At 51.7% G+C, this 15,922-nt stretch overlaps 5 protein-coding genes across 5 annotated transcripts; 2 read left to right on the top strand and 3 right to left on the bottom strand.

Moving 5' to 3' along the window:
* Positions 1-494: 494 nt before the first annotated feature.
* On the bottom strand, positions 495-1,104 carry BDR25DRAFT_58050 (uncharacterized protein). The gene has a single exon (XM_033698777.1). It carries the CDS (start codon positions 1,013-1,015, stop codon positions 638-640), a length of 378 nt encoding a protein of 125 aa, XP_033544986.1. The 5' UTR covers positions 1,016-1,104; the 3' UTR covers positions 495-637.
* Positions 1,105-3,514: 2,410 nt separating this feature from the next.
* On the bottom strand, positions 3,515-5,823 carry BDR25DRAFT_335537 (kinase-like protein). Its single transcript, XM_033693023.1, has 2 exons — positions 4,736-5,823; positions 3,515-4,675 (listed from the first exon to the last, which is right to left on the bottom strand). The coding sequence occupies exons 1-2, from the start codon at positions 5,711-5,713 to the stop codon at positions 3,869-3,871; spliced, it is 1,785 nt and encodes a 594-aa protein (XP_033544985.1). The 5' UTR covers positions 5,714-5,823; the 3' UTR covers positions 3,515-3,868.
* A 166-nt stretch (positions 5,824-5,989) lies between these two features.
* BDR25DRAFT_335536 (5-azacytidine resistance protein-like protein azr1) lies at positions 5,990-7,597 on the bottom strand (the record flags this gene model as incomplete). The annotated part of the gene is made up of 2 exons (XM_033693022.1): positions 6,280-7,597; positions 5,990-6,018 (listed from the first exon to the last, which is right to left on the bottom strand). The coding sequence occupies exons 1-2, from the start codon at positions 7,514-7,516 to the stop codon at positions 5,990-5,992; spliced, it is 1,266 nt and encodes a 421-aa protein (XP_033544984.1). The 5' UTR covers positions 7,517-7,597.
* A 287-nt stretch (positions 7,598-7,884) lies between these two features.
* BDR25DRAFT_58014 (U4/U6 small nuclear ribonucleoprotein-like protein Prp4) lies at positions 7,885-9,805 on the top strand. Its single transcript, XM_033698776.1, has 3 exons — positions 7,885-8,007; positions 8,063-8,163; positions 8,222-9,805. The coding sequence occupies exons 2-3, from the start codon at positions 8,136-8,138 to the stop codon at positions 9,688-9,690; spliced, it is 1,497 nt and encodes a 498-aa protein (XP_033544983.1). The 5' UTR covers positions 7,885-8,007; positions 8,063-8,135; the 3' UTR covers positions 9,691-9,805.
* Positions 9,806-13,006: 3,201 nt separating this feature from the next.
* On the top strand, positions 13,007-15,079 carry BDR25DRAFT_326912 (uncharacterized protein; the record flags this gene model as incomplete). Its single annotated transcript, XM_033692307.1, has 2 exons — positions 13,007-13,842; positions 13,936-15,079. 2 exons carry the CDS (start codon positions 13,007-13,009, stop codon positions 15,077-15,079), a joined length of 1,980 nt encoding a protein of 659 aa, XP_033544982.1.
* Between the last annotated feature and the right edge of the window lie 843 nt (positions 15,080-15,922).

The raw sequence follows: 15,922 nt of genomic DNA, 5'->3' as shown, positions 1-15,922 counted from the left end.
AGATAATTAAATAATAATTTAGCTTAATCTATTTTAGCCTAATTAGGCTACCTATGTCTATGCAGAGCTTTAGGGTAATTCTTTTATCTATAGAAAGCAGCAGACTGTAAGTAAGCTATTCTAAAGGCGCTACAGATAGTGTAATTAGACTAGGCATAACACACAAATATGTAAGTAAGAAGTAGAAGTAGTATCTAAATAATATTCTAGGCTGTACTGTACTATATAGTGCTAGAGCGGGTTGTTATAGGCTATAATAGAGTTTGTTAGGGTGGGGTCTTAGCAAAAGTGAGCGACTCAGGTGTGTGAGCAACTCGCCCGTGAAGTACGTTAAGTAAGAAAAGAGTAGTAGGGGTTAAACCTGCTAACCTCTAGTCTATACTCTGTTTAGAGTAGCTGTATGGATGGTGGTAGGAGCTCTCTCGCTAGGCGGCTGAGCTAGCTGAGATAAGTTTTCTCCATTGATATCTAGTGCCAAGACTGCCAGAGTGATCTACGGTTCTTTTGCTTCTTGAGCCACGCCACGCCCTCTCCTGTCCACTTGTTTATCTTCTTACAGCGAAAACCACAACAGAAGAATTCCACCCCGCTACAGCATGCAAGACTGGAAGCTCCATTGGCGACTGTGAATTCCCCTCTACGAGAGTTGTTGAACCTGTGCCATTACTTCATCAACCCAGGTGGCGCAGTCCGGAGCAGGTGGATCTGGGTTCTTTTCGAAAAAGACTCGTTCGTCATGGGGCGGTGGCTGAGAGGCTGCGATCTCCTCGAACTTTTCGAGATTTGACTTCGGCAACTGGCAGACACATTCCGATTTCTCATACGACTTCGACCTCGCAAAGTTATAGGCTGGTCGCGATTCGTAGTCCATCCCCATTCCCACATTTCCTTTGACGTGATAGAAGCGACCCCTGCCTTGATCTATGAGCTGCGCAGGGACGAGAGCTATTCCGACATGGCTTGGACCAGAAGCTTGTGAAAAGTAAACTTTGTAGACATTATATGTAGTCGTCATCGTTAAGAATAGGATGATGTGCGATACTTGGGTAGGATATGAATTAGACAGGCGTAGATGCGATGAGTATTCGAATTGTTTTGGTGAATTTACTGCTCTGGAATTTTCTCTTCCAACAGAAGTTGGTCCATGTTTATACTTGATCCTTCCATAACCACATGTATCAATCGCCCCTATCCATTCGGGATCCACTGTATCCGTAATAGTTCAGCACAGGGCAAAAGAAGCAGCTTTGTGCGGCTCAAGGCGATTTATTGGTTTTAGCGTTTAATTTAGAGACGGAATCTTCAACGCTAATAGCCGCCGAAGGATGAAACCAACCTGAAGCGCTGCTTGCTATATCGAGGCCCAGCAAATCCGTAGGTGCTGGCCATGAAGTCGGAGAACTATCCTTAGATGAAAGATAAATTACGTTGATTTGCTGCTGATAAACTTAGGTCGGCTATGAAGCCACTGGCAAGCCGTAAGGAGGCATCCGCGTGGCGGCATGATGAGAGCTATAATCTGCCCGCGCGGCATTTACGGCGACGAAGATGAAAACAGAAAAGCGTCCACTTTACAGCTGTGAGCAGAATTGGTTTCTTGTTTGCTCTTTAATTTTGTTCCTACCACAGGGTTCCCTCAACAGGGGCAATTTTCTAAGTCAATTGCAGTTAGCGCCATATCAAGTCGGCCGCATAATCAGTACAGGTTTCCGCTTTAGAAGGCCTGGACAGAGGTGGAGTGTCCTTGGAACGCCGTATTTTGCCCGAGGCATCAAGGATAATATTTGGCTCTACGTTGTGACACGCGTGAGTAACGTTGGGCAACTCAGCACAGCCTGCTCAGCTAACTTCCTGTGTCTTTGTAACTTCACGACTGTACAAAGCTATATAATGTCAAGGTCCAGCATTGCATAGTAATCCCGTGAATGCAGCTGAGTGGCAGCGAGGGGCCTGCGGCAGCTGCATCTTCCAGTCTTGCTCAGCAACTGCATAGCGGGTTGCCTGATTCCGGGCCCTCGCCGCATGATCGGTTTCTCGGATTAGAACGTTGATCAAGGATTCTCAGATGAAAAGGTTGTGAGTACGGAAATATTAATACGTTTGTATTGAAAAGCTATGTACATTCTGCCGCCATTTTCGGCAGCATATGCCACCCTTTTCGTAGGGCGTTGTCGTCGGTGGTGAGTCTGTATAGTGCGGCAGGTATCGACCCAGAAGTATCGTAAACCATCGCATTCAGTTTGTTGTCCACAAAACTGAATCTTTTTGTAGCCAGCCTTGTGCAGTCCGGTACCATCTATCAAATCGCGGAAGGTGAATTCATGGCCCACATTCCAGGTATGTGAGAGAATCCCATAGGGAGGAATGAGATCTTCGCTTGAAAAGTCCTTGGTGGGGGTGATCTCGCTCGTGTTGCTGCGTTGTAAAAGTCACATTTCCTTGTTTGGGGGTGGGTGGAGGTTTGGAAGATGGGTACAATGGAGGGTCAAGGAGGCAGCCTACCTATGAAAGTTAGCAAGCATGCAAGAAGATCAGACGTTGAGTTATACGGAAGAACTAGATCTACAAGCAAGACATAAACAGTGCTTGGGATTCTGCTGTGCCTTAGCAGCCCTTAGTTTGTTAAGAAGGAAGTTGAGACGACCTTTCGTTTGGTAGGGTGTGGCTGATTTGGCAGGCAGCAATTTGGCTTCAGAAGGGTAAACCATGAGCTGATTGTGTACAGCTCTGTATATTTTTGGGGCCTAGATTGTCTGATTAGGAAATAAATCGTGTAATGGGACATTGGCTGAGGTGCAGGCCAACGTGACTGCATTAACACGCCACATAGCGACTTAGCCGTGTGCATTCCCCATTCCCCACTACCGGATCCTGAATTATGCTAGTATAGAAACGGAATTCGGAAAACAGAAAACAAAAAGGCTGGAGAACAGTCCCTTGATCGACGGCGAATCGGAGAGGATCTGGGGTTCGGACTGTTCTTGGTCCCACGGTCGTATGTACTAGGAAGAGAAGTCTAGGGGCTTCTGAACTAAGAAAAAAATATGTGTTTCAAGGTATCTCTCATGATACCTGGATGTGCTAGAACAACAGCCCTAACCGTTGCTGGAAGAAGGGATTGTTCTAGTGTGAATAATCGAGCACGGTTTGTATTGATTTGATGTTATGAGTGTGAGTGTTTTTAAAGATTATGGTGTTGGAATGAGTTCTTCTTTCACTCTGGTATTGAATCAAGTAGCAACGCTTCACGCTCTTGCCTGAGTCTCCGTTACAAGAATATAAGACACAATCCCAAAACTTGGAAGGCAGGCGCAATTCATAGAACATTAGAAACCTCAAGTATCCACTGCTATTAAAGAAACCATGGAACAAGGAACTCTCTAAACATGGAAAAAAATCGTCTTGCGTTGTCTTCACTACGTGATTCACGCACTCATTCCGAGCATCCAATGAAGAGGAGCTAAACGCAGGATATATACAAGAAGAGTTTCAACATCCAACTCCGAAGACCAACGCCGGATAGACTTTCATCCAAAAGAATCACAACAGCTACTCCTCTCGTATGCGGCCGAGCCGAAGGCAGAAACTGAGCGAGAGACAACGGTACCGCACCTTTCAAAAGAAGGGGTGGGCAAAGAGGAAATCCGAAGAAAGCAAGTACCGGGCGCCCCGCTAGATATGTGCAATGCTGAACGCTCGAAAAGTATGACCGTGTGATCGAGGGAATAACTAAGACCTCCATCTAGTAGTAGTACGTCAACATCATTAAAATAGGTTGCGTGTGCGAGAACGAGGTTTTTGCTAGGGATAGAAAAAGAAACACCGAATTGTTGTAAATGCCACCAGGTGCAATGTGTAGGCAGCACCATCAGCCACTTTCTATGAGATCTCGAATTTTGGCATAGAATGACGCTGGGTATTGCTTTATCTCTTCATCCGTCGGAGCGTTTTTGCTCGGATCACGGAAGCGATCTGCAACTCTTTGGATGATCTGGCCGAGCAAATCTTGTGGGATGCGGAGATCCTCACCACCATCGGGGTAGAGGAAGGGGTCACGTTCGTCTAGTAGTTGCGGGATTGTGGGACGTTTCCAGGGCTCTCGTTGCAGGCAGCGTCGGAGTGTGGCTTTCAGGCCTGGGGGGATCCTCACGCCTCCTACCCCCTCGTCTGGATATTGGATGGGAAGACGGGGGTTTACTATGGCCATTACGCGGTGAATTTGGTTCGGAATGTGTGCAAAAGGTGGTCGACCGTACACCATCTGATAGAGAATACAACCAAGACTCCATACATCACTTGGTTTTCCGAGTTTCATCATCTTGGCTACATTGCCTGCTCCAAGCTGCCCTCGCATATCCGCATTCGTGTCTTCTAGACTTTCAGGAGACATGTAATTCGGAGTGCCGACGTGAGAGTCTCGATGAACATTTACAGTGTTGTCTATGTCGATTGCGTTGGCGATACCAAAGTCGATGAGTTTTAGGCGGCCTTGCACGAGGAGGAAATTGGCAGGTTTGAGATCTGAATGGACGATATCATGGTCATGGACGGCCTGAACACATTCGAGCATTTCCTTCCAGTAGTAGCGCGTAAAACTGAGGTCTAATCTCGCCTCGGCTGGGTCTAGCTTCATACGTATTATCCGAGCGAGATCGGATTCACCCAGCTCCATTAGCTACAGAATTGTTAGGTTTGGAATGCTTGTAAAGGTTTCGGATGTTATCACACAACTTACCACACTTAGTATCTGCCGCGATTCGTCTACTTCCCAGTCGTAGAGCCGGACCACTCTTTCCACATCGTTTAGCTTCTGTAGTAGATCAATCTCGCCCTTGTATCCTCGTACAGCAGACTCGTCCGCATCCTCGAGCTTCACTCTTTTTAGCGCAAATAACCTAAAATTCTCCGCCATAACCCGATATACGGCAGAACTTCCCCCTCTTCCAATTCGGTCCATCTGCGAATAATGCTTTCCATTGACAGCGAGCTGACTCCTCTTCTTCCTCTCCCGTGTCTTCGTAGTTGCAGCACCTGCGGCGGCAGTAGCTGTCTCTAGTACTGACATTTTCGGCGGAGGTGGTGGGGCTGGTCGATGCGGAGTGTTTGCGCTAATGGGCTGCAGTGGCATCGGTCTGTCCTGTCTTGAGATATGGACAGGCGATCGTGGTTGGAGCGGTTGACGGGGCTCGTTGTTTTCGGCAACTTTCATTACAGAATCCGTCGGCTTCATGGTGTCGACCCCCATCACCGAAATAGGGAGATTTTCCTGGTCCTGTGAAGGAGGGTGCTCCTCCTCGCTTTGAGGTGTCCTCCGTAGCCTCCTCATTGGTGCCCCCCGAAGTGGAACCCTTTTTATGCGGAGACTAGGGGCGGGGGTGACTGTATCCTGTACAGGCGTGTTCGATCCAGACCCTGTGCGTGATATCCGTAGTTTCGGCTTCCTTCCTGCTGCCTTCTCCGGCGAATCTACTTCGTTTTGCGCGAGCAGTGCGGTTGTCAAGGCACTGAGCTTCATGGGCTGCGGTATCTCGTCGTCGGAACTGTCGCCAATGTTGATGTTTTGCATCATCGGCGCATCTGCCGAAAAACCATGAGACTGTCCCAACACAGACAGCGGTGAATCTCGTCGCCGCATCGGCCGAATTGTGGACTGAGAGTACATTCGTCCGAAGCCATTGGACGAGCCCATGGGGGTAGGAGACGCGGTCGCCATTGTATCGCTGGGCTCGGGCTATCTATAGTCCAGCAGGTGAATCGTAAGAGCGAATGTCGACCGATTGATTAGCTTTCCATACATAAGGCGCGGATTTCCGGCGGCTGTCGTAGTAGCGATGCGGTTGCGGAGACGTTCAAGTTGGCCGTTGAAGGAAGCGCGTGTGCTGCAGGTGAGTTCGCGTGGTAACCGAAGCAACGCCGGTAAATAAACAAAAGAACCGCACACGATAATTTTATGCTCTCTTGATGAGCGCATCTAATCACTAGCATAACCTTATTTGAACATCGGTTCGTTATCTTGCACTGCGGCATAGTCGTAGCACCGACGAGAACAATGGTTGCAGTTCTGTCAAACTGGATTCATGGTACATAAATCTAACCAAGAGCACCGCCCAATATGTCTATGCAATCCATCTCTAAAAGCATCCTCAAACGCCGGCCCATGCGATCCACATGATACAATTACATTATACAGGAATGCGCGATTTTACGATACTATGTCCTCGACCACGACAGCGACCACCGCAGCGATATCGTCCGGTTTTCCACCATGCCAATTCTCACCGGGGAAGTTCTTCTGTACCTCTTTCGCAAACGGACCGTCTCGTCGGGTGTTGAGACTAGTCTCTTTGGCCTCTTTCGCAATAGCAATGGCGAGTTTGGCTTGGAGGGAGTCGTTGTCAGCTTTACGATCCCGTGTGGCTTGGGTTAATTTGGGCAGGTCAGGGCCAACCTCCAGAACGCCGTCTTTCTCTTCCCAAGCACCAAGATCGATCATAGAGCGGCTCACAATGCTCAGCGCATCCTGCGGGCTCAGATTGTCCCACACTCCGTCCGTAGCGAAAATGAGCACATCACCATGGCGTACTAGGTGATGTGTTACATTCGACTCCTTTGGAAGGTCAGATAGGGCGCTTGTACCCCCGAATACCGCCATCTGGACCAACATGCGTTCTGGGGTTTTAGAGAGCTGGTATGGAGTGTTGAAGGCATGAGTCTGTGGTTGAGTGAAGTGTCGCACAGCGTTCAACCCCAAATGCATGAAGCCAGAATCGCCGAGGTTGGCCACTTCGACATTCCCATCTGGTTCTGCGACAGCGAGACATGCTGTGCTGCCACCACCGACAATCCCACGGTCCACCATGACCTCGTCGTACCCCGCCTGGAGCAGGTCTTTCGGATGTAACGAATTCGACCTAGCTCCCTGTGGCCACATTCGAGCGGCGCAAGCCATGTACTCGCACAGCCCGTGTGAGAAGTCGGCAGGGTCCACACCAGACTCAACCCAGCCGCCAACGCCGTCCGCCACCCCAAATGCTGTAGTTCGTGTGGTCCCAACCTGGCTGAAAAAGAATGCATCTTGTCCACTTTTCGGTCGCGCTCGCTTACCCGAGGAAGCTTTGCACTCCTTAAAGCTCAGGAAGCCGCTCTCGGCGGGATCGAAAACATCCCTCGTGAAGGTATTCTTGTCCGCATTGAACCTGTTACCCTTTGCTGAATATGACGCGGCTACGTGATACGAGAATTGGGTGGTGCTACTCCAATTGTGCGAGGAAGAGTGGAAGGAGCGAACGCCTGAAATCGCGGGGCACGTGGCCTTGTTGATCGGACATGTTGGCAGTGAAGAGAGAGTTCTCTGCGACTGAAAGCTGGCGGTTCGGGGAGAGGCTGCGTGCGCCAGCAGCGAGGAGGTCGATAGATAGAGAAGCAGGAGGCCGGAGGAGGATGACGACGGCGACGAGCTTGCTTGGGATGTCAGCCGAGTTGACAGACGCAGTGCACTTGCAATGGCGAATCCCATGGCCGCAGCCCAAATCTGGAAGGGCACAAGTGTCAGCGATAGGACAGTGGCGGGAATGCGCGAAGTCGAGGGAGAAGCATGATGAAGGTGAATTACCTGTGTGACGAGAGAACTTTTGGACCAGGGATAAGATGGCCTGCTTGGCATCGGCGGATGGCGGCGAGCGTCCATTGATGGCTTATCAAGACGGAAGTAGCGAGAGGCAAACAGTACAGCCGTAAAAAATCAAGATCGCGCAGACACAGACTCGCGACTCCATCCCGACATACCTGGATGTTGCCAGATCCCAAGAGTTTCAGCATCAGCCTTGCGCAATCCTCACAAAACGTGTTCAGCCCTATGGACGGGTAAATCTCGGGGCCAGGTCCTCAGGCACTTCACTTCTACCACCCCACATCGCGATCTCTGTTTGCCTCCGCCACGAGGGAACCTAAATCAACATGGCCATGCACCCAGCACGGCAGGCGTATGTGGAGGAGGGGGAGCCCGAGGTAAGCCATGCTCTTGACTCTCATCCAAGCTTGCAAGTGCTCAACCAAAGACAAGCTATCGGCGGTTCCCCAGGCGGCATGGCTTTTCGCGCGGAGGCTGACCAGACCGCGGGCTCTAGGACCAAGAGATGGAGGGGATTGATCTCGCCAATGTCCGTAAGTATAGACACGTCCTCCTCCACCTACTCGTCGCACACGTTGACACGTGCTACAGCAATCGACCGCGACCACTATATCCCAACGGTGACGCCCGGCGCACCAAACGAGAAGGCCTCTGAGCTTCTATCGCAGTTCGAGCGCAAACGCCGAGTGGCACAGCTCATAGTGCCCACTGCTGATCGCGATGTGAAGGCTCGTCTTCGCTCCATTGGGGAACCCATCACCCTGTTTGGCGAAGGCCCGTCGGAGAGGCGTGATCGTTTGCGAGAGCTGCTTGCTCTTCAGGCAGAAGCAGCGGGCGAGGATGGTGATATTCAGATGCAGGATGCGGATGAGACGGCGGGAGAAGAACAAGAGGAATTCTACAGTATAGGTCAACCAAGGCTGCTGGAGGCTCGGAGAGATCTGGCTAAGTTCTCGCTTCCACGAGCCAAAGCACGTGTGGCTTTTCAGCGACTAGAATCTTCAATTTCGCTGAAGACACACGTCGAACACCGGAACCGCATCAAGGAGCGCCTCCAAGGCTTCGATTTGTACGGCTCGCAAACCTCCGACCGTCCAGTGGGCATCGTTAGATTCTCTCCCAGCGGCGAATACGTTGCGTGCGGAACCTGGGCTGGACAAATTAAGCTATTGGACGTGCCTAACCTCATGCCGAAGAAGTCCTATCGTGGTGGCCACCAAGACCTCACAACTGGCATCGACTGGCGACCGGGAGCGACACTTCCGGAGAGCGGAGTCTCTCCCTCATCCCTGAATCTTGCTTCCGGTGGCGGGGGTGGAAAGATCCAGCTGTGGTCGTTAGAGGAAGACAAGCCCCTTTCTACTTTAGAGGGTCACACCGACCGCGTGTGTAGGATAGAGTTTCACCCCTCTGGCCGCTACCTTGCTTCTGCATCGAACGACACGACATGGCGTCTCTGGGATGTCGAGACTTCCGCCGAGTTACTCCTCCAGGAAGGCCATTCAAAAGAAGTCTTCACAGTAAGCTTCAACACCGATGGTTCATTGCTTGCAAGCGCAGGCTTGGACAGTATTGGCCGCGTTTGGGATATTCGCAGTGGCCGCGTTATCTACATTATGGAGAGTCACATCAAACCTATTCACGGTGTCGACTGGAGCACCGACGGCTATCGCTTGATCACGGGATCTGGGGACGGTTTCATGAAGTGCTGGGATGTTCGCGCTATGCGGGAAACAAACAGTATCGGTGCCAACTCAGGAGGTGTAACAGACTTGCGGTGGTACAAGGGCACCGATGGATCAGCTACAGGGGCTGCACTGCGGAGGGATGAAGATGGTGAACTGATCCCGAAGAAAGCCTCCACCGTGATCGTCTCTGCGGGATTTGACAAGAACATCAAGATCTTCTCAGCCGACGACTGGTCTCTCTGCAAGTCCTTAAAGGGTCATCAAAGCCCAGTGCTCAGCACTGACATATCAAGGGATGCCGCCTGGATTTGTAGCGGTGGGAAGGATCGGACAGTGAAGCTTTGGGCTCGTGATGACCAGGAGGGTATATGAGCAAGAAAAGAAACCCGGGAACCAACGGTTCTTTCTTCTGCCTTCGGGATCATAACAATGCGATTGTGCATTGATGCTGGCGGTTGGCCGTGCGGAATGCGTGCGCCTTTTACACCCTGCACCCAAGCTCCTGATGCTGGTTACGACTTTCAACTGCATCAACTTCTTCATAAAGTCGGGGCAGAACGGCTCCCATTAATATACCCACGGACACAAACGTGAGCGTAATATGTCAGTTATCACTCTCCGTCCTTTCCCGGAGATGACCCGAGTCGACGGGTACCTGTCCTTTCTCGGTTCAAATGCCTTCATCGACACTTTCACCGATGCCGTGCATTTCCCTCTTTCCGTGTTTTCAATTTTCCCACTGCCTTCGGTCTCTCGTCTTAAATTTTTTTCCGATTAATGCATTAACGTGAGAAGGGCTTTCTATAAGGCCTGAAGCGTTAAGCTTTGATCGCAACTATGGTTGAGCGCTCTATTCTCACGCCAAAGAGAGACCATAATCCTAATCTGATCATCTTCACCGCAATTCATCCATGCGGTTACCCCGAGGTGTTACACGAGACAAAGCACGCTCGTACCCTCGATCCCCCTGCTGGTTTTGGGTTCCAGAAGCCTTTGTGCCTAAAATAGTCCTCTAGTAGGGGTCGAATATCTCTCCTCTTTACCAATATTTCTAGAAACTCCGGTATTCTCTTCACTCATCGTGACGGCGATAACGATTGAGGCGTAGTTGTGTCAGTCTCTGCTTGGCCTTCACAGAATTGAGAATCGTCCAAGCTTTGAGAAACAAATGTGAGCCGTCAATCGGATCTCTCACCGCTTCCGCACTGAAACTTGGGCTCCACAGTAGGTTCAGGAAAGGATTCCAAGCCGCTTGCCGTCATTGCACCAATGTCTCAGGGGCTTAAGAAGACTACTGACTCATAAACGGTGAAGACGTGTGCTCACTCTGCCAAAGCGTTCGAATGCCAAACACAGTAATTTTCTTCCAACAATAGCATTTCCTAGGAGAAATGTGACTGGTCGAATTCACCTGCGAGCTATCAAATTCGGAAAAAGATCAAGCCATGGTGACGAGGACTAAGCGTCGGGTGAAGAAGACTAAGCGAAGCCACTCACTGCCGTAGCCTCAATTTTTGAGCTCCTACAACTACCAATCAGAAAACTTCATGCGTTCGCCTTGCCATTGGGCTTCAATACGCTCGGGGCATGAACATGTTGGGTTCGCGTTGTCAATGCTTCCGGTCAAGAATGCCATTGTTTCGGCAAGAGCTCTCGGGAAGGAGTTGAGCAAACCGAGTGGATTGTTGACATTCGCTCGTCGCGTCTTAACTTTCAGCTTTCCCCATGATCCCGGCACTCGCGTCGTCGATTTGGGGTAGGATCAACCGTGGCGACAGATCCAGATCCAGAGCAAGTAGCGCCTGCACATCGGCTTTGACTGTGGCTGACCATCCCCCGTTCGGTCCGCCCTGGATTCCTTCAAGCGACAGTGGCTTTTCGCCATTCAATGGCCGCGTCGTCAGTGTTGCGCGACTTGGAATGCTTTGGTTAGGGATATATTGTCTGAAGGAGTCCATAAGTGTTACACAATTGTGGGAATGCTATCCACAAACAGAAGGATAGCCTCTACTACGGCCGTGAGGGCTGCGCGATTGGAGTGCAAGAAGAGCCATTTTGCTTGCCATCGGCTTTGCGGTTGTCAGGCGAGACTCAGTCGACACTAGTAATCTAAGCCATCGTAGGGCCGAGGAGAAAAGGAACGAGAATGCAAAATAATTCTGACGAATGACAAGCCGCGTGAAAATAATGATGGGGAGAACCGTCGTGCCGGTACGTGAGGATCCGGACATTGAATGTGGGACAGAACGGCAACACTGTGGCTGCAGTGTTTGCCTCGGATCGCTCCAAGGCTGCTTGAGCCAGCCATTTGGAGGTTCGGCCGCTTGGTACCTTACACCAGGCACTTCTCACGATAATGACAATAGCACAGGAGGGGATGTCAGATATTGAGGAGTGGCAGGGAAAGGCAATGGTGGATGAGGCGGTGAGATGACTCGTGTTCGGAAAAGTTGGACAGATGACACAATCATGGAGGACGAAAAGCGAGGAGAGAGGGTTCACCTTGCGAGCCAGACGAACAAGGCCGGCCGGAAGTAGGAAGCTAGAACCATGTCGCCTGACGACTGCTCATGAAACCATCATCGCGATGCAAATGCCGGGCTGCGAATGGTGTTGAAGCAGGGCAAAGAAAGGGACGACGTCGGAAGATGACGGCCCGCCGCACTCTCACCAGACCTCATCCATGACCCCCGCCCCTCATCACTTGCCGCATCGCTGCCGCGGAAGCAGTCGCGGAAGCAACTCTCGTTGAGATTCCCAGCAGGCAGGACGAGGTTATCTGGGAGATCTCGCCTTCAGAGTTTTCACTGCGGGCTAGCGAGGATGGCACGGGCGAATCACATCTGCAAGAATTGCTGAAAGGGCCGGCCCGCGCTGGCGTGAAGACGTCCTGGCGGGCACAGGTTGCACCAACACCGGGCTACTGTTGTACCAAAATGCTACTCCAGCGAGATGGCATCGTGGAGAAGTGCTGGGTGCGTTGCCTGACAAACGGCCGCTGGGCCGTCATCTTCCAGCGCTGTGCCGCCGCCGGAGGAGGGCTGTGATCGCTGGAGATCTGATGGATCATAGAGCTGGGGACATGGCACGCGTTAGGGGGCAGCGGACGCAGACGGAGCAAGGCAAACAGGCCTAGGAACACGGTGGAGGGGTGAAGATGCCAGTGGAGGCCCATGGCTGGCTGCAGCAACCACCACTCGCGACGGCGGCGATGGATGAGAGGTGGACGGACAGTGACGAGCAGCCGGCAGCCAGTCATTTCTTGGAAGGCTGCTGCGGTGCTGCATTTCTACCCGACGGTGCTGGGGCGCCGAATGGCAGGGCTTGCTGCGGTTTTGCGTACATCCCACCCATCCAAGAGCATGCCCCCCGTCCCCCCCACCGCACACGCACCTGGCAGACTTATCAGCAGTCCCAGCCCGCCAGCACTAGCCCTCCTCTCTGCTCCCCACCACACAACAACCCACCTCCCAGCACCCTCTCTGCTGCGCCGTCCAAGTCGACGCGTTCGAGCAGACTCTGTAATCATCGCACGCTTTCGGACGCGGATTCCCGCTCCTGCCTCTTTCGCTGCTCATTCTGGCTGCTTTCCTGGCTCTGCTCGATCTGCCCTCGCGATTGCCCAATTAAGCAATCCACACCGCCAGTCCCGCGGCTACACCGGTACTTTGCTACAAGAGCAGCCCCCATGGACTTCTCTACCAACTCCAACACCACCGCCCACATGGACTATCACCGCCCGTCGTCGACGCTGAGCTCCGTCGACCGCAAGCCTTCCACCTTTTCCTTCGACGACAGCACCACGCTGGACTCCAACATCCTAGACACGCCCACCCTGATGTCGCCCACCACCAGCACCCAGGGCATCTTCTCACCCGACACGTCTTTGTGGGAGGACTTCTCCGCCGGCCAGTTCGTTGATCGGACAGCCACCAGCTCTGTCGTTAACCACAACGGCAACAATCCCTTCTTCACGGAGCAGAGCAACAACCCCTTCGCCCGGCTACCCGCAAACCAAGCGGCGACCTATGGCCAGCAGACGTCGTGGCCCGTCACAGACAACTCTGGGTCGCGGACGCCAACCGCTTCTAAGCCTCTGAACCCATTCGGTCCCGGGGACTTTGACTCTGCGCAGTCATCCTTCGTTCCTGTCGCTTCGCATATGTCGTCAGCTTTTGGTAACCCTCATGGCCTGCCGGTCCATAGTAACGTGAGACCAAGCTCTGTATTCCCGTCAGCCCCTCCAGAGCAACCAATGTCGCCGCACACCAACTCAGAATGGATGGCATTCAACCAGCAGGAGCTGGACGCACGACCAGGCCCGAAGCGTATGAGGGCCAACTCCCCTCTCCGGTCCTACTCTCCGCGCCGTGACGGCGGTATCAGGAAGAAGAACGCCCGTTTTGACATCCCTGCGGAGCGCAACCTTGCCAACATCGATCATCTCATCGCCAACTGCACCAATGAAGACCAAATGAAGGAGCTCAAGCAGCAGAAACGACTCCTTCGCAACAGACAGGCCGCGTATGTAATCCCCTTTGGTCCCGGAACCTCCCTTGTTGGTTCTTTGCACCATTTGGTTTTTGTGTCTCCGATGATAAGCTAACATGACTGCAGCCTCGACTCACGGCAGCGAAAGAAAAAGCATACGGAAGAGTTGGAAGAAGAAAAGAAGATGTGGAACGAGCGAATGAGTATGATGGAGGAAGAGATCGCTACCATGCGCATTGAGTACCAAGCCCTCTGCCAGGAGAAGGAGAGCTGGCACCAGGAGCGCATGGAAGCTCACCAGATGATCAACCAGCTGCAATTTGAGAAAGAGGAGCTCGTTCGCGATCATACTCTTGAGACTGGAGAGCTTCGCAAGAAGATCTCTGTACTCACGGAGAGGCTTGAAGTTTCCAGCACTGCCATGTCAGTCGCACCGAGCTCCACCTTCACCGACTTTGCATCGGAAATGGACAACTTGAACATGGGCACTAACGAATGGGACAACTACATCTTCGTCAATGACTTTGTTGTCGACGAGCAAACACCACAACCGCAAGAGCAAGCCCTCGTTGTCGCATCCCGCTCCAAGGATACTGAAGACAAGCCTGTCGCCTCCGGTTTACTGCTTATGCTGCTCCTTTGTGGTGCATTCGTCGCAAGCAAGTCATCTGGCTCCTCTGCTCCGCCCATTCCTCGCATGTCTGAAGAAGTCCGCGCCGCATCCGCCACTGTTCTAGACAGCATCTTCAAAGACGCCGGGGTGGCTCCTTCCTTAACCGACCAGGGTCTTACTGCCAACCGGGTCTCGGGCTTTGAACCTGGGCCGTCTGCTATTAGCTGGCCGAAGCCAACCATGTCCGGCCCTGAGCTCGGATCCAACCTCGATCAACTGCATACCCAACTAGCTGCGCCGACGAAGGACCAAGAGAATGAGCAACTATTCTCTATTACACCCGCCCAGTACAACAGCATGACGTCCATGGACTTCACGCGTCCACGGTATAGCGTTGCAAGCGATGACCTTAGCGACCCATTATCTCCTGGTTCACAGCCATCTCACCACCGTCGTAACCTTGCGGAGACTCTTGCTGCTATGCGTGAGCAAAACAAGGGTGATACAGCAGCTGAAGTCTACACACGAAGCTTGCTCTGGGATAGAATTGCACCAGAGGTCGTCCACGAATTTAAACGCATGGTTGAAGAAAGCGCTGCCTCCTCACGTCCCCCGACATCCGATGGGAACGTGGCCAAAGTGGAGAACGTAGGATAAATTGGTCACGAATTCGCAATATTTCGTGGTTTTCTCACGATTGTCGTTTCCTTGCTTGCATTTTTTGGATCTTTGCATTGCGGTTCCACTTCGCTTCTACCCTACGGGGCCCATGTAGGGACAAATTTGCATTTTGGGTTGGAATTCGTCATTTTTCGCGATCAGTTCCTTAGCACGCTCGCACGAGCATCGCATCCACTTTTTCTCCTATTCGCTCTGGCTCCATTTGCCAATTGGTTATGGCAACGCTATACTTTGTTAGCAAGGACGGGCAACGTCGATTATCACAACGCATATCGGGATACTGGATTTGACTCTTTAAGCTCGAACATTATCAACAACGGCGGCTGGGAACTGCTTATAACTGCGATGGATGGATGGCAATTCATCACACACCGGAATCTCGTTTGTCACTATTTTTTTGGGATTTTCATTTGTCATCAGCAGGGAAGCAAATTTGGTATATATCTGGCTTTTTTTTTGATTTTGATTGTTTTTTTTGCAGAGCGTAGCGAGCGTGTCCCTCTTATTTCTTTGCTGAAGTTTTTCTCATGACTGAAATGGTATCTATCCTCCACGAAGGACGGAGTGCCAAGACGAGGACATTTGTTGCTACGACTTGTAAATGACGGTATGATTTGAAGATAGCTTTGGGTTGTGCTTGGTGGCTTCCGCTATCTATTATTGGTCATTTGTTGATGAAAGGAATTTGGCCTGGGGACGAAGACACACAAAGACACGATTTGATGGTTTAAGCAAGAGCAAGCATGATGAAAGTTTACGGTTTGGCGCTGGACCAACCAAACGTTCCTATGTTGGTGACGATTACAACGAACGAATACA

This window comes from Lindgomyces ingoldianus (genome assembly GCF_010093535.1).
Source record: "Lindgomyces ingoldianus strain ATCC 200398 unplaced genomic scaffold BDR25scaffold_26, whole genome shotgun sequence".
Lineage (NCBI taxonomy): Eukaryota > Fungi > Ascomycota > Dothideomycetes > Pleosporales > Lindgomycetaceae > Lindgomyces > Lindgomyces ingoldianus.
Note: the sequence above shows the minus strand (reverse complement) of the source record. Positions and strands in the feature narration are given on the sequence as shown.

Coding starts and splice junctions, on each gene's coding strand:
- BDR25DRAFT_58050 (XM_033698777.1), bottom strand. CDS start 1,015: ATGACGACTACATATAATGTCTACAAAGTTTACTTTTCACAAGCTTCT.
- BDR25DRAFT_335537 (XM_033693023.1), bottom strand. CDS start 5,713: ATGGCGACCGCGTCTCCTACCCCCATGGGCTCGTCCAATGGCTTCGGA. Junction 4,676..4,735: donor CGCGGCAGATACTAAGTGTG/GTAAGTTGTGTG, acceptor ACAATTCTGTAG/CTAATGGAGCTGGGTGAATC.
- BDR25DRAFT_58014 (XM_033698776.1), top strand. CDS start 8,136: ATGGAGGGGATTGATCTCGCCAATGTCC. Junction 8,164..8,221: donor GATTGATCTCGCCAATGTCC/GTAAGTATAGAC, acceptor CACGTGCTACAG/CAATCGACCGCGACCACTAT.